The 27,258-nt window shown below is 44.8% G+C and overlaps 1 protein-coding gene across 1 annotated transcript; it reads left to right on the top strand.

Annotated features, from left to right (window-relative positions):
* The first annotated feature begins 117 nt into the window (after positions 1-117).
* lyrm4b (LYR motif containing 4) lies at positions 118-26,688 on the top strand. Its single transcript, XM_030099106.1, has 3 exons — positions 118-266; positions 6,182-6,302; positions 26,197-26,688. Exons 1-3 carry the CDS (start codon positions 181-183, stop codon positions 26,242-26,244), a joined length of 255 nt encoding a protein of 84 aa, XP_029954966.1. The 5' UTR covers positions 118-180; the 3' UTR covers positions 26,245-26,688.
* Positions 26,689-27,258: the final 570 nt, after the last annotated feature.

Here is a 27,258-nt window from a genome sequence, read left to right as displayed (position 1 = left end):
TTATCCATAAATACTTATATTCTTATAATTAAATACAATATCACGTGTCATTATTTTAATAAATAAAATTATAGTTCGCAAAAAAATAAGGAATCTTTACATTTTGTTCAGGCGGTGTTCGGTCACCCGCCAATTGGGGACCTCGTTGTGGTGAGGAGGAGCAGAGTTGTTAGCAACATCATGGCGGCGTCTGCTCGATCTCAGGTGATCTCTCTGTACAGAAACATGCTGAAAGAGAGTCAGAAGTTCCCGTCCTACAACTACAGGTGAGTGCTGGTGTCCAGCGGGGGCTTTCAGCCGGGCTGGAGTCACTGTCAGAGGCTGGAGTAGCGCCCGGGCAGCCGCCCGGTGTTTGTTTACATTAGCATCCTGAGGCATTCAGTGTTCTGTAACTTGGATTAAGCGGAGAGAAACAGTTCATAGAGCTTCTAATGAATTTATACTTTCATTTTGTGGGAAAAATACAAATGTTTAAAAAAAAATTGCCAAAACGTTTTTGTTTTACCTCTCTGTGGTTTCGATATCTTTAAGAGTTAGGCAAAGTAAATATTTTCATAGCATTTCTATAAGCATCTGTAGTAGAACAGGCTCCTCTCGTTTATTTATTGATGTTTTCAAAGCTGGATATCATCAGAGAAGTCATTACTCGATTTGATACCATTCTATAGATCTTTTATTTGTCCCACAATGGTATTTTTTGTTTTGTTTTTTCATTATTGTTAAAATAGTAGAGGACAGTATTCAAGAGAATATCAATAATAATAGATCTTAAAAACAACAATAAGATAATTAATCTGTTATTGATGTAAAGATCTGTCAACCGTTCTGTACATTTGACCAGTGCAAATGAGCCTGCAATGGCAGCAATATATCTATTGAGCAGCTTTGTAATTGATCAATCTTGATCTTTAGCGTTTTATTGAAATAACATATAAGGATTAAAGATTTAAGATTCATTATTTGTACGGTGCAATAGATTGTGCCCATCTCCATAAAGATGACAACAATAGACAAAAGGTGACAGTGTTTCAAGATAATATGAGTAGTGATTGGATTGACAGCTTTTATTATATAAATAAATGAATAATGTATCTTGCGCACAGTGATGGACATTCACAGGTGTGGTGTCTCAAATTGTGCAATTTTTGAAGTATATGGGAGGCTCCTTTGATCACTCCACTGTGAGTTTGATAACTTAGATAGCATTGACCTCTGGGTTTTGTCTAACCCGCTGCTCCCTGCTTCAGACAGCCGTGAATGACACAGGTCTTCACCTTCACTGTAACTTAACTGGTGTAAACCTGCCTTTTTTCTAAATCATTGACTCATAACAATCTGCTACTCTCAGCCTCGAACTGATGGCGCCCTGCTTTCTTCTGGGGTGGCTGTGACGTTGGTGAAATCTATCTCTATGCTATAAGCATGAACAATGGCAAGAAGTAGCACGTTTGAGAAGCTTCACATTGGGAGATGTTTTCGAAAACTTTTAATTTCAGTGACTCCAAGCAGCGTTGTCGTGTGAACAGACACCCAAAAGAGAAGCTTTGCATTTTCACTTGCAAAGGTTGTCGTATATGTGAAGTGCTTCAGCTGTGAGATCTGGACAACATTCCAGCCCATTTCTAATGTGTGAAAAAAGTGAGATGGTGTGGAAGGACTATACAGTTCACGTTGGGTTTTACTGGCCTCGTTTATTATTCAGGACAGTTTTGTTTTGTGTTTGATGGAGAGAAAGTTGAACCATGTGGAGATGTTGGAGATGAGGATGGTAGTTCAGTTCTGTGGTGATGTTAAATGAACGCAGCTTACTGAGCAGGTGGAAACAGTGCTGTGAGAGAGTCTGAGTGCTGGCCAAAGGACAGGCAGGGGTCAATCTCTGTCCTCAGGTATTCAAAGCTTCCCACCTGCTCCACACACTGATCATGGATCTCCAGGGTTTAGAACAGGTCTGGGCTTTTCCCTGAGGGCGAGAGCTCCAGTGAGTCCCCAGCAAAGCTTTGGACCAGGGTGTGAACCTCCTGCTGGTGTTCTGTCAGGGCGTGGGTGTCGGTAATCTGAGCCACCAGGGCCATGTCGTCTGCGTATTTAACAAGCATCATTCCCTCCCTGCGACAGGTGACGGAGTTGGTGCAAGCAGAGAACAGGACAGGCAATACAACAGTCCTGGGGGAGCCCTGTGCTTCAGTGGCTTTAATGCTAATTTATAATATAGTTAATCAATAACATATAGCTGCTAATGTCTCTAACTGAGTAAAAAAAAAAAAGTCACTTTTTGAAGGTTTTAGAATGTGTGTGCGGCATGGCCGTATCTTGACAGTGTATTTATTTTGATGATATTCCATTTTTGTGCATGTGTGCTTTATATTTGCCCGAAAACATTTGGATTTGTGGATATTTGTGCATTGCTGTGCGGTCATTTCACTGCTCTGACCTCCTGTAGTGCCTCCCTGAATGAATGTATATTTTAATGGATGGCACTGTCTTCACCCTTTTTTTTTGTATCTTCTATCTCCTCCTCTTCCTCCCTTCCTAAAGCTTTGTGATTGGAGTCATGTTGCGACACACTTTTGTGCTATTTGATCGTCGTCAGCCCCTCCGATGTACCCGTACTTCCAGAAAAGCTGCGAACGCTGTTTCCCTCAGACTCTGATTCCCATCCTAAAATCAGAGGATCGTCGGAGCGTCTTCAGATTCCTCAAAGCGCCGGCTTCATTAGTGAGATCTCCAGACTTCAAACTGCAGGTTTTCACTCTTCTGACTTGTTCCGGGTTGTTGTGGGATGACCTGAATATGCCAGACGTAGCTGCAGGCAGCGTTTTGTTGTTTCTCAACACGACGCTGGTGGAGGAGGTGGAGGAGGAGGAGGAGGAGGAGGAGGTAGAGGGGGAGGAGGTGGAGGTTCTGGATGGATTCGGTGAGCTTCGTCAGTCAGACACAGCGAGAGGAGAGGAGAGAAAACATGAAAACAAACAGCAGCGGGATGAAACATTCATGATCCTCTGCAGTAGAAATCACCTCGCCGGTGCAGATAAAGAGGTGGAGGACAGAACCGTGGATAAATCTGAGCTGCAGGGGAGATCTCTCTCTTTACGGGGGGAGCGGAGACGAGCCGAGGCCCCTGAAGGACCAAACAAATATTCCAGCTGTCAAACAAAGAGCCGCCGAGCGCCAAAACACTCCCCTCAAAGCCACTGCTTGACAAATGTTAGCATCACAGCCGCTAAGCCACTGGGATCGCTCAGGTTCACACATTACCATCCTGCTGCTAACTTACTTCAATCAATATTTAAATTGATTAGCTGTAGAGCTGCTAACTGACTGTGAGGTCTAACTTTAGTATCCTGCTGCTAATGACAATCGTATCAAATCTGTTTTGTTTCCTAAAAGTAAAATACTTAAAATGTGAAACATTTAGAAAACTTTCTCAGTCCACAGATTCAAACGTCATTCAACATTTTCAGTTTTTTTAATTCCTATTGTGAGAATAATTGGACTTATTGGGAAAACTTGCTGAAAAGTTTTAATTCCTATCTCTCAGTAGTTCAAAAACAAAGATCTTCTGCGCTTCGTCCTTCATTGTGGGATGACGGAGGAGTCTTCGTCGTCCGTGTCTTTCCTTCCTGTTGATCGTTTTCAGGACTTTCTCCTCTCGCCGCTCTTTCTCCGCTCACTCCTCCCCTTGTCGCCGTGCTCATTAGCGTCGGCGCTCATTACGCCGGCTCCATTAGCTGAGGAGAGTTGGTTTGACTGAGTGTGATGAAGCGCCTGAAGGCATCGTTTGGTAAAACAAGCGGGACGTTTCAATGACAAACACTCGCTTTGTTTAGCTGGTTTTTCTGACCCCAGCCTTACCTCCTTTTTTATCTTCCTTTCGCCACCCCTCCTCTTCACCTTCCATTTTTTCCCCCTCTTCTCATCTTTCCGTCCGTCCCACCTCAAACCGCTGTCGGCTTATGTTCCTGCTCATCGCGCCCTTGTCGCGACCGCCGCGTTGAACCGCAGCATGTAAATCTGATCCATCACTCTTTTATTGCTGCCGTCTTAAATCCTCCACGAGCGCGGGAGACACAAAGACGGACGGGGAAGACAAACGACTTCCCCGGGACGGCGAAACAACTTCCCAAGGTCGGCGTTGGAATTAGAGGATCTGACAGCTGCGCCGAGTTCATCAAAGGACCAAAAGAGCTGATTTAACTCGTAATCGTTACAACACCGGCTGCTCCTGCAGGGCCAGAACCACCGCCTGCGAGCGCGCCTGGAAACCAGCGTCTGACGACACGTCTGCGATTTCTGTCAGTCTGCCGAGAAACTGAGAGCCACTGTCTTAAAACGCATCACAACACTCATACAACCCATTGTCTTTGGACGGGCTCAACCAAACCATTGTCTACAGTCACTTCTGGAAACGATGACCTGACAACATGGCTGCAAAAACTACGTCTTCCAACTGCACCTGCAAAGTAACCATTGTCTGAGATCAGATCTTAAAGTTGTGTCCTGGAAGCATGAATGAACACCCGTGTTGGTGAACATGATCATTAGCGAGTACCATCACCTGTAAACACGTTTGAAACATTAGTCGTAAAAACCATCGTCTTTTCTGGAGAATCTGTGTCTGAGAGCACATATTGAAATCGTCTGTGGATCCTGTGGTCCTGACTCCATTCAAGGATGAAACTCATAACTTAAGCTCTGTTCACAACTTGGTACCACACTGGTACCAAATCAGATCAGAATCTGACGTCTTTCAATCAGACCGACGTCTGAACAGTCAAGCCTCACGGAAGCGGCACATTCTCAATTTCCTTGTTCCCATCATCATTTTCTTTAAACTATGTCGACGCCTTTTGCACAGCCATTTAAAAATGGATGAACGACGACCAGTTCTGATGAGAACCTGGAACTGTGACCGTCTGGGAGGATTCTGGAGGAATTACCCGACACCAAAAGTGAATTTTGTGTCATAAACTACAAAGTGTGGTGAGTTCATGAGCCGTGAGTGTCTGGATGGGCTGTGATGAAGTATGAGACACAAAGCCGCTCCAGCTTTGAAGAATATCAAAGAGTGTGTGCGCGCGCACACACACATACACAAACCCGCGTGCGCTCAGTGCTGTCATCACATCCATCATGCAGTGGCACACCCACACATGCTCTGGAGCAGAAAGTGCAGACTTTTCCTGTGGCTGAGCATCGCGATCGATGGTTCCTCTCTCCGAGCCGCGGCCGTGTGTCGCGGCGAGAAGCCGCAGGAAATGAAATCAGCGCTGGGCAGAGGAGCGGAGCGCGGCGTCCCGTCGGCCTCCCCCCGGACCCACGCAGAGCGTCCCACTGTTCCGAGCGGTCAAGTCACTGACCACGAAGTTTTCCAAGGACAGAGTGGACTCCGCTGCTTCTTTCACCACAGGGCTGTCAGACAGGCGGCCAGCGGGCTCAGGCCCCGCTTACAGCCGACGACGGGAAACTTCCGCTGCAGCCTGGGGGTCCGCTTACATGACAGTGGCGTGACGAGTCGCTGAAAACTTCCAGAGAACTTTTCTAAAAATACGACACTGTCCTGAAGCTCAGACGTGGAAGGTTTCACCTCATATCTGAACAATTGTTCCAAACTGGAACGAAAAGTGACAGCAGAAATGGTTCCAGCATCACGCTGTCGTTCAGTTTTACCCGAAAACCAAAAGGACCGTTTCTGGAAGACAGAACAGACCTGAGAAACGCTCCAGTAACACGACATGAGCTCCGTGGTTGAGTGTTTGCGATGGAGATGGAAGGTCGTGGGTTCGAACCTTCATTGATTAAAGCCTCACGCCGCTCGTCTCGGCTCAGTCCGGCGCTTCGGCCTGCGCGTCGCGTTCCACTCCTGCAAATCAAACACCGACGACACGACTTGTTTATCCGCCTCAGCTGTGGTTTGTTTGACGGAGCCGCCGCCAGCCCCCTGTCCTGATCTCATCTGCACTAATTTGTCATTTTGCGGGTGTGTGTGTTGTTTGCCTTGCTCAGGTGTTTGTGTTTGTTTACCTCCATAAACCCCGGAGCGGCTCTCAGAGTCTCCGCTGCACATATTTGCTGTGTTTATTACCTCGTCTCTTCTGCGCTGCTGTTTCGTCACTGTGAAACGCACTGAATGAAGCTAAAGTGTGCTGGATTATGTGTGTGTGTGTGTATGTGTGTGTTGCAGGACCTACGCACTGCGGCGTGTGCGCGATGCCTTCAGGGACAACAGGAACGTGGAGGATCCAAAGATTGTGGACACGCTGATGGAGGAGGGACGGCAGACGCTGGCGCTCATACAGAGACAGGTAACACACACACACACACACACACACACACACTCTGCGGGATCACCTGGTTGACGGTCATGCAGATGCACACCTGTTTGCCGGCTGACCAGCTGTCCCGGTGCACTCACAGCTCATTAAGGTGGCAGCTCCAGGCTAATCACATCGCCCTTCTTCACTTTGTTCCCATAATGCATCAGCACACTCTCAGCCAATCCCAGCGGAGGGTTTTCAGTCTGTGTGTGTAGGTGTGTGCGTCCACGTCTCATATACTTCATCAGACTACAAATACTCACACACTGCATGAACAGTTTTCTTTACTTTGATGGATTTTTACACCTACATGTAAATCATTGTATAGATACGGTTCACACCAAGAAACTCCAAATTTACACCATTTACTTTAAAATTAGGAATCTCAAAAGTAACAAATGCAACACTTTTCTTAAAGAAAAGCACTAAAACAATGTCTTTTCACTCGAAACGCTGTCGTATGAACAGGGCCTGATCCTGATTTTGTTTCCCAGGAAGCTAAAGACGCTTCATTTACAGTGAGCATCAGCTTCATACTGAGAGTGGAATTTGGGAATCAGGACTGAACTGAAGTGTTGGTTTGCATGAGCGTACAGACCTCAGACCTGCCGGGATCCGACTCCGTCTCTTATGTAACACGGTGTGCGGATCTGCAAACAGGGGGAGGAAACCTGAAGCCGGAGAACAGCCGACACAGCCCGCTATAGATTTTTCCGGGAGGCTCGGAGCGCGGTGCTCATTCCGCCTCTGATGCATTTAATCTGTGAGTGAGCGTGGGAGGAAAGCCGAGAAGAAAACACGTGTACAGTGGAGTTTCAGTGTGAACGTGGCCAACTGGTGTTTATCAATAAAACCCGGCGATCTCGTGAGGCTTAATCAGCAAGGCCACATTTTTGGAGAGCCCTAGTGGCCACTGTTGGTATGACACAGCAACGTTCAGACCCTCATATCGTTTTGACCCTTATATTCTGTCTTTTGATGCTCTTTAATCTGGATGTAGGTGGATGAAGATGCTCTATAATGTGGTTGCAAGCTAAAGTTCTTCAAAATGACCTTTTACACCTTAGAGAAAGCTTCAGAATCTGTGCACAAAGAAAAAAAAAAACCTTTTCCATTTTCTCTATTTTTTAATTTCTTTCTTCTGGTGCGTTCGTGGCGTGTGGGCGTACAGCATGAATTTATCCTCCGTGTGTGGGAGTGCTCCGCTCTGCACGGCTGCCACAGTTCACTTTTACTCTTAATTGTGTCTTCGAGTTTCTGCACAGTGTGTGCGTGTGCACGTGCACGTGTGTGTGTGTCTGTTTTTTTTTTTTTTTTTTTAAGTTAGTTAGGGAGTAAAGATGATGGATTGCAGCTGCAGAGCTGGGTGTATTTTTGTGTGTGTGTGCAGAGGAGAAACTGAAACATCTTGGGTTTAATGAGGGTGTGTGTGTGTGTATGTGTGTGTGGGAGGGAGGGAAACTGAATGAAAACATCAGGACGGGGAGTGTAGGAGGGCCGATGAGGGCGGACATATCTGATCTCTGATTGGCTGAAAGACAAACGGCGGAGGACACGCCCACTCTGGCCGCCGTGCAGAAGCAGCACCGAACAGCTGGACTCGGCGCTGCTTCCTGTGCTGCATTCTCAGAAAAAAACCATCGTAAATCTGTAGCTCATAACGAAAGTGACAACAAACAGCCGAGAAGCCTGTAGAATCCGGTTCCGGCGCTGACGTCACATCCGGTCCAGGTCTGCGGTCAACAAAATCTGAATGTATTTATCTGGAAAATATCACCTGAGGTCTGCCTCTGGTATATTCAGCTCCCTAAACTTCAAAGAAAGACTCCTTCATGTGTATTGTTGCCATGGCAACAACGCTTGAACGTGTGTGTTCACTTGTGCACGTGCTAGCCGTCCTGTTAGCATTAGCCTCCACTGTCTCACCGCGGTCAAAGGTCACTCTGCCGTCGGCCGTCTCTCTTCGGTTCACAGTGAGCGGTTAGTTAAGGCTGCCCGGCCGGGAAGCAACGGAGGGAATCTACCCCACACACTCCCCCGTCCTGGGAGGGGTGGTGGACGCTCCCAGGATTGGTCCTGACATTCAGGTCTCCGTGCTGGAGGAGTTCAGACCGAGGTTGTTCCAGCTTCACACTGTTTTTTTTCCACATTTATCTCACACCGCCTCTGGATTAGTTTTGGTCCCGATTGACGCGAGTTGTGATCCGGTTTGAGAGCAGTCACAGAGACGCAGCCCGAGCATTTCCGGACAGAATCTTTCTCTCTTGTTTCGACTTCAAAAAGTTGTGTTTTCCGAGGCTCCGAACACCGTCGTCGCATAAACAGACTCCCTTAATGCAAAATGAAAACTTCATTTAAACAGACTCTTAACCACAGGTGTGTCCTGCTCTTGTTTCTTATTGTTTAAATGTTTATATTTTTGATTAACCTGTAGTCTTGTCTTCATACTTTTCTCATTTCCATCTTGTTTTTAAGGTCTTGTTCACCTGTTTCAGGGTGTTTCTTTCCCTGCATAACAGACGCTTCGTTGAGTTATTTTTATCGCCGAGACCCAGAAATGTGAATGTGTTCATATGATGTTTTTGTGGAAAAACAAAAAAAAGAAGAACCCTTCCTTCATAGACTGAAGGGACATGAGGATGATCCCGTTTGAACACTTTAACTCCCCTGACCGACCTGACAACTGGCCCATCATCAGTTTCCCGATGGAGGGAGTCTGACGCCGTGTCGGAGGGAGAACCGCTGATTTTTGGGAAAGCCTGAGCCAGATGGAGAAAGTAGGACAGCACCCTGCGTGAAGAGCCTGCGTCACCCCCTCCTCCTCCTCCTCCTCCTCCTCTTCACCTCGCTCTTACCCTTCCTCTCTCGTCTTCCTCCCCTGTCTTCCCATCAGAGAAAATCCCCAGCCCTCCTCCCTCCACCCCTCAGAAATCCCGCTCTTTTATTGCAGCTGGTACGCCTCACTGCCCCTCGGGTTTCTGCCAGCTTTACCCAGCTTTAGACGCAGCAACGCACAAGAGAACAAATTCAAAAAAAAAAAAAAAAAAAAAAGAGGAGGGAGTTGTTCAGGTGGATAAAAGCAGGTCGGTTTTTTACCTGCTCTCCTTTTCACGGCCTCATAAAACATCTTTCTGAGGCTGTCGGGAAGGAAAAAGGCAAAGTCTGACTCGGGTTTCAAGAAGACGACTCAATTCTAGCTGGAAAACTGGCCTCTTTGGGTTTATCGCGACTTTCTCTGTATCTCTGCGTGTCGGAGGTGTTTCCTGCTCCTGAACGCCTCGGTCGCTCTTATGAGTCCTAATCAGCCCAGTATGAAGAGGCACGGGTCCATTTTCAGTCCTCAGAGTCTCTTTAAAAGGTAGAAAACGTTTCACACGTGCTGCAGAGCTCTTCATCGGCCAGAAGCCTGTCAGTCAATCGCTGTATGATCTCCCAGCCTCTTTAAAGGTTGACGATAGATTCCACATTCTGACAAGTGTTTTCCAAGAGGGACATCGACCGCATGTTATCAATCAATCAATCAATCAATCAATCAATCGTTTGAACAAATTACCATTATTATAATAGGTGCATTGATATTACACTGAAAAATAACTAATTGCAAGACTAAACTGCCGCTGGATCATTTGGGAAAGAGACAATAAAAAGTTTTATTTTGGCTTTTTTCAACTCCATCCTGCCTGTCTGTGGAAAAATTTGGTTTAAAAATGTCCATGGTGTTAAAAAGGTTGTGGGCGCTGTTCTAAAGCACCGTTAAAAGATTCTTTCAAGCGAAGCTGACACAGCTCATGCATAGATTTAATCTATCAATATAAACTGTGCCTGATATGGCATTCACAGAGTTTCAATCACAATTTGGAATGGTGAACAGTTTGTTACATTACCAGCTGTTTTTGTACCTGATTGTAAAATATTCACTCTTTTTCTGTTGGATTTTTCCCAGACAGTTTTGACATTTTAGCTGTTTTAACCATTTAGTCTATTTTTTATGTGACTTTGTGTCTTGTTTTCAGGCTTTTCCCCCAATTTTTTCCATTTTTAAGCATTTTTCCCCACATTCAGAAAGCCTGTTCATTTTAGGAGTTTTTTTTTTAAGCAGTTTTTTCCCCACATCTCTTTTCGTTTTTTGGTTTTTCCCCATTTGATCCATTTCGTCTGTGCGTTTTATGAAACTCCCTTTTTGCCAAGAGTTTAGTCCTTTTGAGAATGACTTTAAATACTTGATTCAAATTAGCAAATGAGTCACAGCAGTCCAGTCAGACCTTCAGAGAATCACCACATTGAACTTTTCTCAAAAACACAAACACGCACGCATACATCAGGAATCCGCAGAGTTCAGAAACTCTTCAAGTTTTGTTTTTCTTGCATCATTTTCGGCCTCCTCCACAGAAAAAAAACATACAAACAAAAAAAAGAAGAACCCCGGCATTTAACTTAGATATGAGTTTATTTCTGCACAACAGATGACGAACAGAGGCATGAAAGTGAAATGTGAAGCACGTCTGGAGCCGCGGAGAAGAGAACCCGCTCACGTCAGATCTTTCCTCTCCCTCTCATCTCGCCGGTCTCTTTTGGTCCTCTAGCATCATCACCAGCACCACCAACTCCTTAAAAAAAAAAGAAAAAGAAGAAGAAGTAGCAGCAGCGCTGGAGTCAGGGTATTGATTTCTGCCGACTGAAGCCCTCAAAAATTCAAACCTTCACTCCCCTCTGAAGCTGCCAGCACGCCGCGCTGCCCGGAGCCGCCGGTGAAAAATAGCACATCGCCCAGTCGTCGGCGAGCGTTGGAGGTCAAGCTGCTCGGCAGACGCACTGGTGGTGTGTGTGAGGGTTAACTCGCGCGCTTGTGAGCGCTAATTGGATCATTTGTTCGAGCTGCGCTACAGTAAATGATAGATGGCGGTTTCCAACTACATATCCCATGAGGCTTTGCTGTTGGCGGGCCATCACTCCCTCTTTTTGTTGCTCTTTAGAATCAGCTTGTGGATTTATGAATTAAAAAGAAACATGTCTGAAAATAACAGTATTACTTTGAGTAACTGATTACTGTCAGAAGAGTAGAACTCTGAATCAAGTTTTAGCTTTAGCGTTAGCCAAAGCTGTTACTTATTGAGAGAAATCCTGAGTCGTTCTCTTGCTAAATAACATTAGCATTAGCATAGCATTGATTAGCATTAGCAGCTTTGAATGAATGTTGCAGGGCAGTGTTTTCCCTCATCCTCAGTAAGCCCACTGATAATGCTAATGCTACTTATCAACCAACAATTAGCATTAGACTACACATCTGTTGCCTAAATGGTGACTGATTCTCAATGCGTCTCCTGACAGCAGCATCAGTCTATACGTCCTACTGTAAGTACGATTAGCATTAGCCTCTATCCTCAGTCGCTGTGATTAGCATTAGCATATAAAGGTTAGCTGCTGCTGTCTTAATATTGATGGTGCTGGGTCATATCCGAGTTAGAAAGCATCCTCCTCGGCAGGCGGGAGTCACCTGTTTGCATTAGCATTATTTGAACGCTGTGGTTGCTGTTTCACTAAACTCCTGTTTACAGGTGGAGGAGCCTCCTCAGCTGTGAGGAACGTTAGCATTATTAGATGGCTTTCTTTTCTGTGAGCGGTCTGCCGCTGCCTCAGTATTCATAAGTCTCCTACTGGATTACACCCAGGAAGTGTCTTCCTCAACTCGCTGATGTAACTGTTAGCATTAGCATTTTTTTTTTTTTTTTTTTTGTAGCGAGTGCTTCTCCTCTACCTTTGACGATTCACGCCAGTTGTTGTTCATCTTCTGGAACTTTCTCTAGTTTATTTGTTTTTCTTCTATTCATAGAAGTCTGGGACTGATGCAATGCTAATACTCCATCTCCCCCCAAACACACCACACACACACACACACACACACACACACACACACACACACACACACACACACACACGCTGCATGATGAAATTCATTGACTGCAGAAGGCAATGTGAAGTGAGGACAACAGTTGGAGTTTTCAGGAGGAGGGAGGGCGACCTAAATGAGCGTCTCCCGGTCTCCATCCGCGGGACGACGGCGTCCCTCATGAACAAATATTAATAAATTAAGAATAGTTGACCAGTGGTTCATTCAAAACCGAAGCAGTCCCTTTAAAATGAGAGCCGCGCAGCCGTTTGAGCCGTTTTTAGGAAGCCTTTTATCTCAGTCGTGACTCGGCTCGGCGTCGGAGCGAGGAGGGGCCGTCACACCGACGGAAACGCTCACATTTCATTCAGCTGCAGCCTGTCGTCCACTTTCTTTTGTAACTTGGGAAAAAAAAAGTGTAGCTGCTGCTCTCGCACTGCTGTCAGAGTCCGTTTAAATGTCTTTTATGAGTCAGGCTTTGTTTGCGTTACAACTTTCTCAAGTGAAAACACAAAACGTTTGTTGCAATTTCAGATGAAAAACAACTTTTGGCAAACTTTTCTATTATAAAATTGAAACTGAATGTAATCCAACAGTACCGTATTTTTTGTGATATCACATTGTGCAACAGCAGCTTCTGCACATAGAAATATAAATGTGTCCTCTTCCCCAGCCTAACTCATAGATATTTATTTAGTCTTAAGGAAAGTTTTCTTGATCGATGCAATTTATAGTCTCTAAAGCCCCTTACACACTGGCCAAAAAACCCGTTTAAACACGCTAATTAATCAGGTCCTCATGGCAGTGTGAAAGCGTTCACTCGGCATTAGACCCGGGTTTTCAGCGGGTCGCTGCTATCGGCTTTTAGTGGGAGGGGCGAAAGGGAGTGTGAAAGGCAGACACGAGTCGACGCGGTAACTTACGTGATGACGTCGACGCAGCGTGGCTACGTTTGCGCGCTAGTTGTTGTTTCTGGACACAGCGTGAGATTTCCTTCGTCCAGATGACCCAGTATTGGCACGATAGCGAGACCAGAGAGCTCCTCTGGATCCGTGGGGCAGAGGAGATTCGTCTACAGGTAACGGGGACTGAGCTCTAGTCCGTTGTTTACTTTCGCTTTGCTCCGTCGCGCTGATGATGTCATCAGCGCGGGACACTATCGGCGCGGGAAAATGAAGCGACTCGGCTCGGGTCGAGAACAGGGGTCGACCCGCTAGTTGCAGTGTGAAAGGGGTATAAATAATGATACAGCACCAACCGACTAGTTTTTTTTTTATGTGACTGACAGTCGAGAGAAAGTTACTATCATTAAAAAACCTAATTGAAATAGTTTCTCAAACCAGTCTAACAACATTATGTAAAGTAGTATTTTAAAAGCACTAATCAAGTCATGAAAATAATCTGAAACTATAAAATAAATTAAAAAAAAATAAATTAAAAAAAATCTGATTCCATTGAGCCTTTCTGGTGTTGTCACTGCATGTTCATGTTTCTCATTGATAGCAGCCACTGATAGTAGTTTGTTGGTTTCCAGCTTCGGTCTCGACCAGACTGGGGTCTGCTGGAGGAGTTTTAAGTTTTCCAGTTGAATCAATCGATTCGAGACCTGATCTGATACCTCAAACTAGAAGATCTCTCTGTCTCTCTCACACACACACATACACATACACACTCACAGGATGGCTTTCCTACAGTACTGCAACGAGAACCTCCCTCGGCTCTCTGCGTTTTGTGTGCGAGCGCCAGTCGTCTTGAGCGCCGACCAATGGGACGTCTTGGTTTACAGTCCCGTCTCACTGTCACCTGGTCTGGTGACCTTGGACGTCTCCTTCCCTTAACCCACCAACCTCAACCAGCTCTCTCCCAGCCCCCTGCCTCGTCTTGATAAGTAGTTGTATTGACTCCTGAGGCCCCGCCCACTTCATGCGCCTACAGCCAGTTGTCCATCACTGCCAGGGATCCGATGCCGACCAATCACAGCGCAGGCGAGAGGCTAATTGAAGTTGATTAAAGCAAGGCCACGCCCACCAGGGAAAGGCTAAAAATAGTGCTGATCAGGGGCTCGGTATGCTGCAGTGCTGCCTACACACACACACACACACACACACAGTCCAACAGTAATGAGGAGTTTCTTTGAAAAGCGGCCGTTCTCTTAACCTTAATTTTTTTTTCTTCCACTCTGAGCACACACTAATTAGAGAGCGAGAGCAGATGAAGGCAAACTGTGCTCACATATCACCAACATCCAGCTGTGTGTGTGTGTGTGTGAGGATTTCCCTCGCTGGTGTGACCGGACTCCGCTGTGATCTCCCGTTTCAGTCCGTCGCATCCAAAAGACGGCGGGCGAGGGGAGGGGGGAAAAAAAGATGAAAGGACGAGGAGGGAGGACAGACAGCAGAGGATAGACGCTCATAAATTGCCAGAGTCGTTACGCCTGCATTGTTCTCCCCTCTCTCTTCCCTCGTGACTGCATTTCACCATTTTCCCTTTTCAGTTTGTGGCTCTCAAACGCAGCGACCATTGAAGGAATCCTTCCTGCTCACGCACGTTTCCTCTCAGCGATCGCTTGGACATTCGTCACGGAAATTCGACCCGAACAGACGCTTGTGTTTTAACTCAAAGATAGTGGTGTCAGGTTGAACGGCAAAAAGAGATACGAGAAGGATTAAAGTCAAAATGTCATGTTAAGTCAAAATGTTGGTAATAAAGTCAGAAGGTCAGTGATAAAGAGGAAATGTCAACAGCGACAATAAAATGCTGATAAAACACCAAATGTGGACCGAATGTCAGGAATCCCCATGAAATGTCAAGAATCACGATGAAACATTGAGAATGAAGATCGAATCTCACAAAATGAGTACGATGTTGACAAAAGATCAGGATAATAACTTTGGAACAGATTCATCAAACGCCGGGGACGGCGTCGCCAGAAGTCGAGGACTGAAACGACAGAAGGTGACATGATGGAAGAGAATCCAGAGAGAGGGAGAATGCCAAGAACCTAAGAGTCAAGAACAGAGACCCTGGAGGTTGAGGATAGAGAACCAAATGGAAAAACATGACAATGGTGCTCAGAACACTAGAAATGCAACTTTTTGAAAACCACTCCCAAGGTGGAATTTATTTTGAAAATGCTCAGGCTCCGTCTCCCAGGAGACTGGAAGACTTCCGGTCCATATTCTCCTGGACTTGTTAGTTTGAGTTTACAATCACAGTAATTACAATCCAGCTTGGTTGCCTGTCCAAACCAATGTGGCTTGAGAGTCAAGATGGGAAATATTTAAAGTTACATTTTTAAAATGCAGAAAGTCAAGAAAATACTCAAAGTTCCCTGAATCTAAGGCTCAAGAAAGAAGAGAAACCAGAGAAATCAGCGATGGAGACAGTCACAATCTGAACATCAGGAATCAAGAATTGATTTTATTTAAGGCCCGATCTCACTGGCGGAGACATTGCTGGAATCACTTGCTGGGACTCGCTTGCTTGCTTTTCAACTCTACATTTCAAAGAGCAGGAGAATGGAAATGGTTTCAGGAGAGACGGCCAATAGAGATAGGACTAAAACAAAAATTTCAAAGTGAAAGAAGCCAGAAGGTCAGTGATGAAGATGAAATGCTGATGAAAACCCCGTGTTCAGGAGCACAGATGAAATGTCAAGAAATATATACATAGGTATATTTAGGGATAAACTTCCTTAAACCCTGGTGGACAAACGAAGTGGATCAGCTGAGATGTGGAGCCGTCTCCGGGGTGTCGGGCTCCTCGTCAGCACCCCGGGCGACTCTGTTTTAAAGCCTCTGTGGTGTTTTCCCCCAACCGATTACAGACGGGGTGAGAAGTGCTAAAAAACCAAAAGGCAGGAGGACGAGTGCTCATAGAGGAGGTTCAAACGGGCCTGTAGCTCTCATAGATAATTCATGAGGGAACGGTGGTGCTTCGAAAAACACAAAATGCTTTAATGGGACATTCAAACACACACACGCACGCACGCACACACACACACACACACACACACACACACACACACACACACACACACACGACTGACTGAAGGCTGAAGCACAAAGAATAGTTTTCAGGCAGGCGGGGGCAACGATGGGTTAAAGAATCAGAACGCCGGGGGTGTCGTGTAGAGTGGAACCGAACAGCAGGGGCGACTGGGACGTAGAAACCATGTCCATCAAAATCTGAAGTGTCCTTGAGCAGCGACCGGTGATGCTGAGAATAAAAACTGAGTTTGTACCCCTAAAAACTGAACGAGTAATCCAGACATTAATAGTCAAATCCTAACAGATGAGTATTGTGACAGTTATGAGTTGAGACTCCAGGAGTCAAGACCCTGAAAGGTGACAATCATGACACATGACGGTGGGTCAAAGGTTAAAGGCTGATTTATACCGCTGCCTCCAATTGAACGCTCTGTGTCGAGGTTGTGTGAGTAGTTCACCGCCGCGATGCTACAGGGCAGAGAAGGATTGTCCAGCGTGTGAGAGCATTGCCCGGAGCTGTGCTGTGGACGGCACCAAAACTGGAATATTACGTCAAACTCGTACTTAGAGGTCGTTGGACATGCGTCTCACGCTGCGCAGAGGTGGTTGAAAACCACGCATGGCGTTCACACATCATTTGCATCTCAAGTATAAATTAGATTTAAGAAAGGAGACACCCAACTTTGAGAGTCAAGACATCCAGGGCCATAATTAAAGGAAGTTATTCTCTGGACTCACATGAAACAAGGTAGCTGGAACGTTCGAAATGTACAGACATCATCCTTCAAACGCTCCATCTGAAGTGTCCTTGAGCAAGATCCAGACTCTGTTACCTGCAGTGATCAGCGATGTTTGATCAATTAGCCATCACAGCAACAATGTCAGGACTTTGTGAGAAGCGCTTCTGATCCTAGTTCGGATCCCAACGTGAGTCAGTTGTGAGTCCGACTGACATTCATCTGGAGAGCAGCTCCCTCGCTCATGACTTAATGACAACGTATTTCAGGAGGAGCGGAGCTTTTGAGTGTATCGTGGCCCACAAGTCTCTTTTTGGGGTACTTTTTAAAGCCACTCCCGCTGTATGTGAATTGTTTGTTATTGTTGAAAGGGGCGATATGAATAAACGTGTGTCAGGGCTGTAAGACGCTCCACTGCACTGAAAAGGGTGCAGCCGCGCTCAGTCATGCTTTCCTGAAGGAATAGCAGCTTTTAAAGGTGAAGAGTTGAGCAGAGTAAACTCTTATGTTTTTTCCTGTTTTGTTTTGTTTGGAGCTTCAGGCGACTGAGTTTGTGGATCCCGAGAAAAGGCCAGAGAGAGAAAGTTTGTGTTTCCTGACAAGTTCCACCTGAATGTGAGACGCTTGAGTTAATTGTCTCAGGTTGAGTTTTTTTTTTTTCCCTAACTCGAAGTGGCTCCTCTTCGGCGTGGCTTCACCGCTGCAGTTCCTCGTTTCCGAAGTCGTTCTCACGTCTCGTCTCCTCGCTGATATTTCTGGCCAGATCGTTGCCACAGAAACACTTACCTGAGTTTAGCGTGCTGGAAGACGTGTCTACGCCGCGCCGCATGAGTGTGTCTCTGAATGTCTCTGCATATAAATAGCATCCAAAGTGGGTTCTATTCCTTTATTTCGTTTGAAGTTAGCGGAGGATGAACTCACTGAACCGATCTTTGTCGCAGCTTGTGTTCATGCCGGGTGCTGTTAAACCATTCACTCCTCACTAATATGAGAACATTGAGAACTTTAGCCTCAAAGTGTTGTTGTAGGACTTATCTGGACTTCAAGACCTTAAAAGTAGTCCTAAGAGATGCTACGATATTCAGTTATATAAACACAAATCTTGAAAAGTGGCGTAACACTGACAAAAATCATACCTTTTTTTCACCATTTCTATCATATGTTCTGGTTTATAAGTGGCACTTTAGTCTAAGGCCTGTTTACGCAACAGTTTCACGTGAAAACAAAGCATTTGTAGCATTTTGTTGGTGCAACACCAACTAGTGGCCTGACATGCCGACTACATTGTTTTCTGCAGATTCCGTGGGAACAAATGTTTTCGAAATGTTGCTTTGTTAACTTGAAAAGTTTCTGAAATGAAGCACAGAAGTAAATGGTTTTCACCTGAAACTTTGTTGCGTAAACAGGGCCTGTCCATGTCCAGATTTACGCTTGTATTTTAATACATTTTTTTTGTCTTCTTTTTTTTTTTGTCTTCTACAGACACATATTGTTTGCTCTCAGTCAAATATGGTGGAAATTTGAAGGTTTTGCTGTTACTGTAGCAGCTCTTTGTTGTCTCATCTAACGTTCCAATGTGTCATGTAGTGGTGTGTTTAGATATGTCACCTCTCGATATAAATCACACAACCCACCAAACAACCTCAAAAAAGTGTCCAGAATGATGCAGTCTAGAAAATAAGGTAATTGTTAAGCTCTAAATGTACTTAAAAGTTTAATTCAATGATAATTTAAGTGCATCGACTCATGTTCAACATTTTATTCATTCTCTTTTAACCAGCTCGGACATCGGTGTACTTTTTTATCCAGAGTTAGTTGTGTCATCCGCAAACAGAATATATTTAAGACAGTTTGAAACACAAACAATGTCATTTTCTATACAAGTTGAAGAACTATGGCTCGAGGACAGACCCCTGAGGTATGCCATGGTCAAGTGTCGCACAGCTCTTCGAGGCTTTTCGGAAACAAGCTGAGATATTTAACCATTATCAGCTTTTCCAGAGATATGAGGAACAGAAAAGGTATTTTGCAACCATTTTTCTTTCTACTTGACTGCAATCCATTTTTTTGACTTTGCAGCTTTTCCAGAGATGTGATGAGCATAACAGAGGAGGTCTCTCCCTTTATTAACTCTTGTTCTGTAGGTACTTGCTTCAGTGTTTCTTTGAAGAGTGTGAAGGTGCAGTACTGTAGAAAGTAGACATAGAGTCACTTATTAAGAGTCATAGCTACTGTACGAAATGAACGAAAGAAACTCAGCCGGGTAAATAAGCTGCTTTAATAGTCGCAAACAGACATTATGAATTAAAAACTTGAAGAGTAGTTTAACTCTGGGGGTTTACTTGAGCAGCATTGAAGCTCATTTTGTGGATGATAACACTTCAAGACTTCCTCATCTATGAAGATCTACTTCTAGTGTCATTACAGTGGAAAGCCGCAGTGCTCATACAGTGTTTTTTTTTTTTTTTTTTTTTTTTTTTGTTAAATGTTTTCCAGTAGGGACGCCACCTTTCATCAGAATTCATCTCAATCTGTTAACAAGTTTTGGAGTTTTTTCCTAACAAACAGCAGCGTCCTCGGAGGAGGATTTAAACTGCTGCTAATACGCTCAGTGTGATGCAGAAACAATCCACAAAGCACATAAATACAAGTGGAGTGCGGTGGGAGAAGACCCGCTGGTTTCAAGAGCCATTTTCAGCGCCGTAATCTTCAGTTTCAGAGTTTTTTCTTTAATAAACTTTTTTTCTTTTTTTTCTGTGGGTGAAGCTAATTTGGAGCTGTGGCACAGTGGGGAGCAAAAGCTGTCTCCACAGTTTGTGAACTGATGTAAAGAGAAAAGCTTGAGAAGTCTGTGAGTGAGCAGATTTAAATTGCTGAAGCCTTCATTAGGTTTCCACCGCGGCTAATGGTGACAGTCAGCGGTGCGTTTAGCTTCAATTTAACCTTTTTCAGTGGGTATGTGTCATTTAAATGTATGTTTGAAGGAGTATTTGCACTCAGGCTGGAACATGTAGCTGCAGCTACATTGTGTTATCCGATGTCTGTGTTACTGATGCTCACAAGACAATGAAATTCGAATCAAAAAGAACTTTATATATCATTCTCCATATGAGGGATTGGTTTGAGGGTTTTTGCTCAGTATATTATTCATAACTATCCAAAGGAACTATTCTTATCATGGATAATTTAAGGTGATTGGCATTTTTCCTTTGACATATTATACACAAATGAGCAACAAAGCCAAAGTTCTACAGCAACACACTCTGATTTCCTCTTCATGATTCTAGAAAATTAGACTGCACTGTCGAAGGAAAACCAAACACGATGCTCAAGGAGAATATGCGAACTCCATGACCTTCTTGTGATGGGGCTCCAACACTTGGAAAAGACCATGGCTCAATTGGTAAAGCAGGTCTACTCTCAATCGGAAAGTTGCAGGTTGAGCGAGACAATAAATCCCCAGGATGGATGGCTGGAGCAGCTCGCGCGGCGGTGCCTGAACGGGTGAATGCGACTGTCGTCGTAAAGCCCGTGGGTGCCGTTCAATCAGGGCTAAAGCGCGATAGAAGTCAGATCCACTTACTATTTAAGTCTCTGAGCTTGTTCCCTTCTGACTGAAAATTACAGCTCGGTGTGACACTGTAGCCTCCTGATATCATCTGTACGATTAACGGAGAAGTGCAGCTAGCTTTGATTGTTTTGAACACTAACAACGATCAGCTGTCTTAACTCACCTGTTCAACTCTGCTTCCTTGGTTATTTGGTTAACTTTTCCTCCCACACATTGTTTTCACTGCTTTAGAAGTTTGTTTTTCCTTTTTCTTTTACTCATGTTTAAGAAATATATGTTTACTCGACCTTGAGTAGTTTGTTAAACAAGGACAGATTGATGTTCTTATCTCCCTCGAGGGACTTGTCTCTCAGTCACACAACCGCCACAGTATAAAGTTTATGGGAAAACAAACCGGACTGTCTGGACACTATAAAAACGTTCCGACCCCCCTCCGTCGCTCGCCCTCTCGCTTTCACAACAGCACGAAGCTCATCTTATCACTCTCCGACAGCCACCTCCAGCTTTCCCCTCCGCCGCTCCATCTCTTTCCTCCCACTTTCCACGGCCCTTTAACTTCCATTTTTACTGTCTCCTGCTGTTCGGGGCGCCATTTCTTCTGGAGCCGCGCGTCGACGTGAAGGCCTTTCGCTAAAATTAGCAGCTGCTTCCACTGTTTCTCCACCCGCCCACGGTCTCACAGCTGTGTAGTACAACATCCAAATAATTTTGGGTTGCGGTAATGTAGGCATCACTCTTCCAGCGCCTCCCTTTGAAAGCTAATGAAGGTCTCAGCTGGCTAATTGTCAGCTTTAATGCTGATTTGTCTATTTCCTATGCTGAACACGGGGTGAGGTCAGTTTGTTTAATTATCAACTCTCAAAATCCTCTTTTGTCCTCATAGTGGAAGTTTGCTCATGTATCTTTCACCCAGCAGCAGGTTATTAGAAACTGAGTATAATCTCATATCACCACAACCTCCACAAAAGTAAATGAAGACAAAGCAGAAGAATATAAATCAGCGCCGGGATGATCATAAACCAAGGTCACTGTTCATTGTGTGATTCACTCCTTAATTAGATAGATAACTTTAATCTTGTTTCATGTTTACGACCTTCATGTAGATTGGGTTCATTGCTGGATTAGACTGCATTTGTTTTATAGAAGCTATTATTGAAGTGCTGTAGTGCTGATCCTTGTTTTTAATCAGATATCAAACGCAACATACGAGATTGCTTCAAAAAGGTGCAAAACTAATAGAAAAATCAATTTCACAACTGGAATTGGGAAGAGTAATAATTATTGCTTTTTTTCATAACTCTAACATGCAGGCCAGTTGTTGGGCTTTATGAATGTTTGGTTGGATGATTTGACGGTTAGTTTGATTGTTCGACAGCTGGATAGATTGTTGATTGGCTGGACTGTTGGCTGGATAAACTGTTGGACAGTTAGTTGTCTTGATAGACAGTTGGGTGGATTGTAGGATGTGTTGTTGGATAGTTGGTTTGCTTGTTGGACATTTGGTTGGATGGATTTTTGGACATTTTGTTGGCTTGTTGGATGTTTGGTTGGATGGATTGTTGGACGATTGGATAGATTGTTGGATGGCCGGTTGGCTTGTTTTACGGTTGGATGGCTTGTTGGACAGCTGGGTGGCTGTTTGGATGTTTGGTTGGGTGATTTGTTGCACAGTTAGTTGGCTTTCTGGACAGTTTGATAGCTGTTCGACCACTGTAAGATTAATTGGCAGACCACATGGTTACTTGGGCATCAGGTGGTTTGTGACGGATCATTTTGCTGGTTGGTGAATTGCTCTCCACTCTTCTTCGGTTGCGCTGGCTTTTCAGGTTTGGTTGCCCGGCTCTCTGGTTGAACAGTTTGGATAGTTGAGGTGTTGGTTAGTTGGTTGTCCTAATGATTGATGCATGATTTGAGTGGTTCATTCTGTGGCAGATTGGTTAGTTATTGAATTGGTTGAGTGCTTGGTTTGTTGACCCAGTTGTTTTATTGACGTGTTTAATGATTGGTTGATTGGTCGAGTTGTTCATATGTTATTTTATTGGTTGAATTGTTATTAAGCTAATTGGTAGGTCATCTATCTGACTGTCTGACAGTTGAATTTCTAGTTTATTGGTTTGACAGTTTGTTAAATAGTTGAGCAGACTGCTGCTTGGTTAGTTATTTAGTGGCCAGATTACTTGTGTTTGATATCGACTTAATAAGTTCTTTATATTTTTAAGCTAATTTGTGAACAGATTGGTTGGTTAACTAAACTTTTCATAGTTTGTGCTCAGCCATGAGGTTGTTTAAGTAGTTACGTTGAACTGGTTAGTTGTTTGTCTCAGTGACCGACTGTCATGAATCTATCTGACTTTCAGTCTCATTGTGTATTTTTATTTATTTTTTTTTGTCGCGCAGCAGTTGCTGCCGGTTCGATTCCTGTCGGTGTGCCTCAGGATGTTGTGCAGCAGTGTGATTTTAATCTCACACCTCCTGCCTGGTGGGAGTGAGACTGAAGGTCAGTCAGTCACGACTGAGCAGGGAGAGAGGAGCGTCGGATCCGAGCGAGCGGCTGCACCGAGGAGGTTAAATTTAGATTTCCATTATAACACTCATCACCGCCATTCTTCTTTATGTAGGAGAGAGAAAGCTCTCATGAGGCTCCGGCATGAGAGCCCAGAGTTCCTCACATCTGATTAAAATCACACTTTAGAACGAGCTGAGATCCATTTAGCTGATTTTGCCTCAGATATGGAGTTTTTTCTCTTTTTTTTAACACCCAAAACATTTATGATAAATTACTGAATGATCTTTAAAAAGAAAATCAAATTAGAGATCAATTATTACTTGCTCCTACGTCTTTGAGTGAATCTCCATTAGTTTGTCATTTATCCAGAAGCAGCTACTGCAGGAAAGTCATTCATATAATACACAGGATGCAGCAGTGTTTGTTTATGTCGCCAATACAGCAAAATTAAATCAAAAATTTGAGCAGACTCTATCACCGCGGGAAGTCGGGCTGCTGGTGGCGCTGCAGCATCCAAACATGTTTTTACCCAAATGAAATAAAGTAAAACAAACAAAGATGCATAAAAATTCACCATTCATACTAATAGCTCTCAATTGTTGCTGTCGTGGTCGTTATTTGATTTGTGTCATACTCGTCACATGACCACACGTAAAGTCAAACTTCACGTATCGTCACTATCATGTAGCCTTGCTAACTGATCGCCGATCGAAATGTTGCAAAAATGTATTTTAGCCTTTTTCTTTTTTTTTTTTTTTTTTTTGCAAAGCCTGAACAGCGCCACCCCGGAGAGGAAGGCTACATGTGGGATTATTCTCTCTGTCAGGGTAGTTGTTCGGTCTGTGTTTGAAAATTGAGATAGTGTTTGAAACTTTCCAGAAGCAGACAGAACCAACAAACCTCACGCTGGTTCTCCGGACGGGGAGGGAAGAAGTTCCTCCAGTAAAAAAAAGAAGCAGCACTTTTTCTATAGAGGACACGGAGTAAAACTCAATTCAGAAAGTGAAATGCAATTTGTGAAACTCTCTGAGACTGGAATATAATCCCTGAAGAGGGCTGACCAGCTCTGACGGGCAGCGGACAAGCACGGATATCCCAGCATGCCTTGCTTCCATTAGAGGCGTGATGGGGTGCAGATCCGGTGTCCTGATTTCACTGACCAGAGGAAGAGCGGCCGGCGTGGATGGATGGGGGTGTGCTTTTGGAAACTGGGCTGGAGGAGAAGAGATGTGAGGAAGGAGAGAAACCAGCAGAGAGAAAAAGAGAGAGAGAGAGAGAGAGAGAGAGAGACCCTTTGTTCGGAGCCACCGCCGCAACAATTTACATGAGGGCCAAGCCTCCTCGCAGCCCATTGGTCCACTCGGTCGCCCGCCTCGCCGCACCGCCGCCACACCCCCCAGACTCCCACACTGCTCTGCAGCCAATCAGGACATCACACACACCAGAGGGGGGGGAGGAGAGGGGGGGAGAGGGAGCTCCTCTGATGGAGTGAGGAGAGAAAGTGAAAGAGGATTTTTGTGGTGTATTAGAGGGAGAGAGAGACGGACTGACGACAGAATAATTGATGAGCTGGATGGATGTGTGGAGGAGGAGGAGGAGGAGGAGGTGTTGTGTGGACATGTGGCGCCTCCTAGTGGTGCTGCAGTGATACGACAGCTGCAGATCTCTGATAACCCCACTTCTTTTTTTCTTTTTATTTCCTTCCAAACCCTGATTTAACGTCACCACAGACTTTACAGTTCTACTGCGGATTTAATGAATATGTGAATCAACACATCCATTTACTGGATTTGTTTTGACACCTTCTGCAAATTAAATTTAGAAAATTGACATTTTGGAGCCAGTTTCTACAGAAAGCTTCATTGTAGCAACCATGCGGTTACACAAGTCAGATTTTAAAGGCACTCATTTAGAACAAAATTCATTTTTTGCAATGTCTTATATCAGATCTGATGTTTTCTCTTCTGATAAAACTGTAATAAACGGCATCAGAATTTTGTCTCAAGTACAGCAAACAGCTAAAGATAGGATAATGAGCAGCTCGCTCCAGCTGTTGCTTTCACTACCGCTTGATAAACCCGACTCATTCAAAGGGTTCATTTTTGTTACAAAAGTCATTTTCTCACAAATACACATTTAGTTTTTTCACTTCAGACACATGAAGCAGTTGATCTGTCACCTCAAAGGGAGTCTGACATGTTGCTTTGGGGTTTTCTGTCTTTTGTTTTTGCCTCTTCGATCAATCATTATCGCATATTAAGATGGCAGATGTTCTTCTAATTTGAATGCTTAACACTCCTGAATTATTGCACGCCATCAAACGGCTCCAACATCTAACAGCGGATCTGAACCTGACAGCAGGTTATATTCATGTTTTCTTCTTCCTATTGACACCCGAACTCAGACTTTACAACAGCGAACAAAAACTTAATTCAAATCAGCAGCCTGGCTCTTAAAGGGACGGTACGCTGCTCTCTGATTGGCTCAGACAACACGACTGGACTGTGTGACCTTAGAGGCTGCTGTCAAAGAGAAAGAAAACCTGTGTGTGTGCGTGCGTGTGTGCGTGCACGTGTGAGGAGGGGGTCATATTTGTTCATGTCCTACAAATCAGTCCGTCGTGTTTCTGTGCAGGGAAAAGAAGCCAAAATCAATTGTGAACTGTGGTCCCAACACACACACACACACACACACACACACACACACACACACACACACACACACACACACACAGAGCACACTGGCTCAGTTTGTACAGTACAGCTGTCCACACTCCTCCATAATTGCTTCTTCTATTTGACAACAGGGTCCAGCTGGGTGCTATTGACTTAACACAGTGACAAGGCTCTCCGAACATGAAACAGATGCACACACACACACACACACACACACACACACACATTCCGCTTCACACCAGCGCCACCTGCAAGACAAACACTTTTCCTGCTTTATGACAGTGTGGAAAAGAGGAAGAAAAACCTGCAGATCATCCATAAAACACCAGAAACATCCTGCTGGATCCAGAGCATCAACATGGATTTACAGACTCCGTGCACTTGAACGTGCACATTTTGAACATGTCAGGTCAAAAACAAAACGGTGCACTTGTGTGTTTTCATATGGGCCTATATACAGGTGTGTGTGTGTATGTGTGTCCCTGCTCTGACTCCGCCCCCTGCCTCCTGTCTGCAGGTCTCCATCGGGAAGATGTACGCCGCTCAGAAGATCGTGGTGGAGTAACCAAACACTGCCCTGACACCTTCATCCCCACCGCCGCCATCATCATCACCACCTCCTCCCTCTTCAGCCCTGATCCCCCGTCACCAGGTGGAGGGAGAGGTGCATTCTGGGAGATGTAGGACAGTTTAGCTTCAGTTCTCGGGGGATGCGACGCTCTGGTGTGTCGGTGGTAGAGATTGGATTCATCCCTCGCTCTTTATCTGTATTTGTCTTCTTACGCACAATCCATCACATCCGGGAGTCGAAGCGGAGCACCCGCCGCCGAGGCCGCTCCGACGCCGAGCCCAAGACCTAGCATAGAGCGAGTTTACGTGAAATTAAAGCTGCTCTGTCGCTTTAAATCAGGTTGCTTGTGATGAAGAAGCAGCTGCTGGTTGGATTTCCTTGATGTTTTACCTCTTAACAGGAAGTCTGTCAAACTGATGATTAAACTGCCCAATGGGATTCGAACTCACGTCCTCGCAGTGATTTTACACACTTCACACATCGACACAAATGTGTTTGAGTCCTCATTACATCCAAAAGTCACATTTCTGTCTCGTTTTAATTCATTGATCTAATTTATATCACGATTCAAGCGAAAATGCATCTTTTTGAGTTTCATTTTGGAGAAGTCACAACGATGTAGCTCACATACCGGGCCACAAGGTGTCACTGTTGGCTGTTTTTGTAATGAAATCATGCACCCACTGGCAGAGAACAATAAGCTATGTGCATCAATACAAGCTGCTGCTGTTTGGCTGCTGAGAAGAAGAAGAACTCCTCATGGCGGTCGTGGCGAACGGCACAGCAGCAGTGTTTCAGAAGAGTTTGTCCCCCATAGAGATGCGCGGATTGCGGTTGCACCCGCGGATAACCGCGGATCGGGCGGATGACAAGTCGAAAAATTAAAGGTGCTGTAGGCAGGATTCCGCATCTCCGCCATCGTGCTTAGGGTTACCTAAGCAAGATGGCGATTTGACCCATCTAAGATGGCGATTTGAAACCCAGCACAGCCAATCCTGTCCTGTTTTC

This window comes from Salarias fasciatus, chromosome 9, assembly GCF_902148845.1.
Source record: "Salarias fasciatus chromosome 9, fSalaFa1.1, whole genome shotgun sequence".
In the NCBI taxonomy this organism is placed as follows: domain Eukaryota; kingdom Metazoa; phylum Chordata; class Actinopteri; order Blenniiformes; family Blenniidae; genus Salarias; species Salarias fasciatus.
The sequence above is the reverse complement of the archived record's forward strand: the minus strand, read 5'-3'. Positions and strand labels throughout refer to the sequence as shown.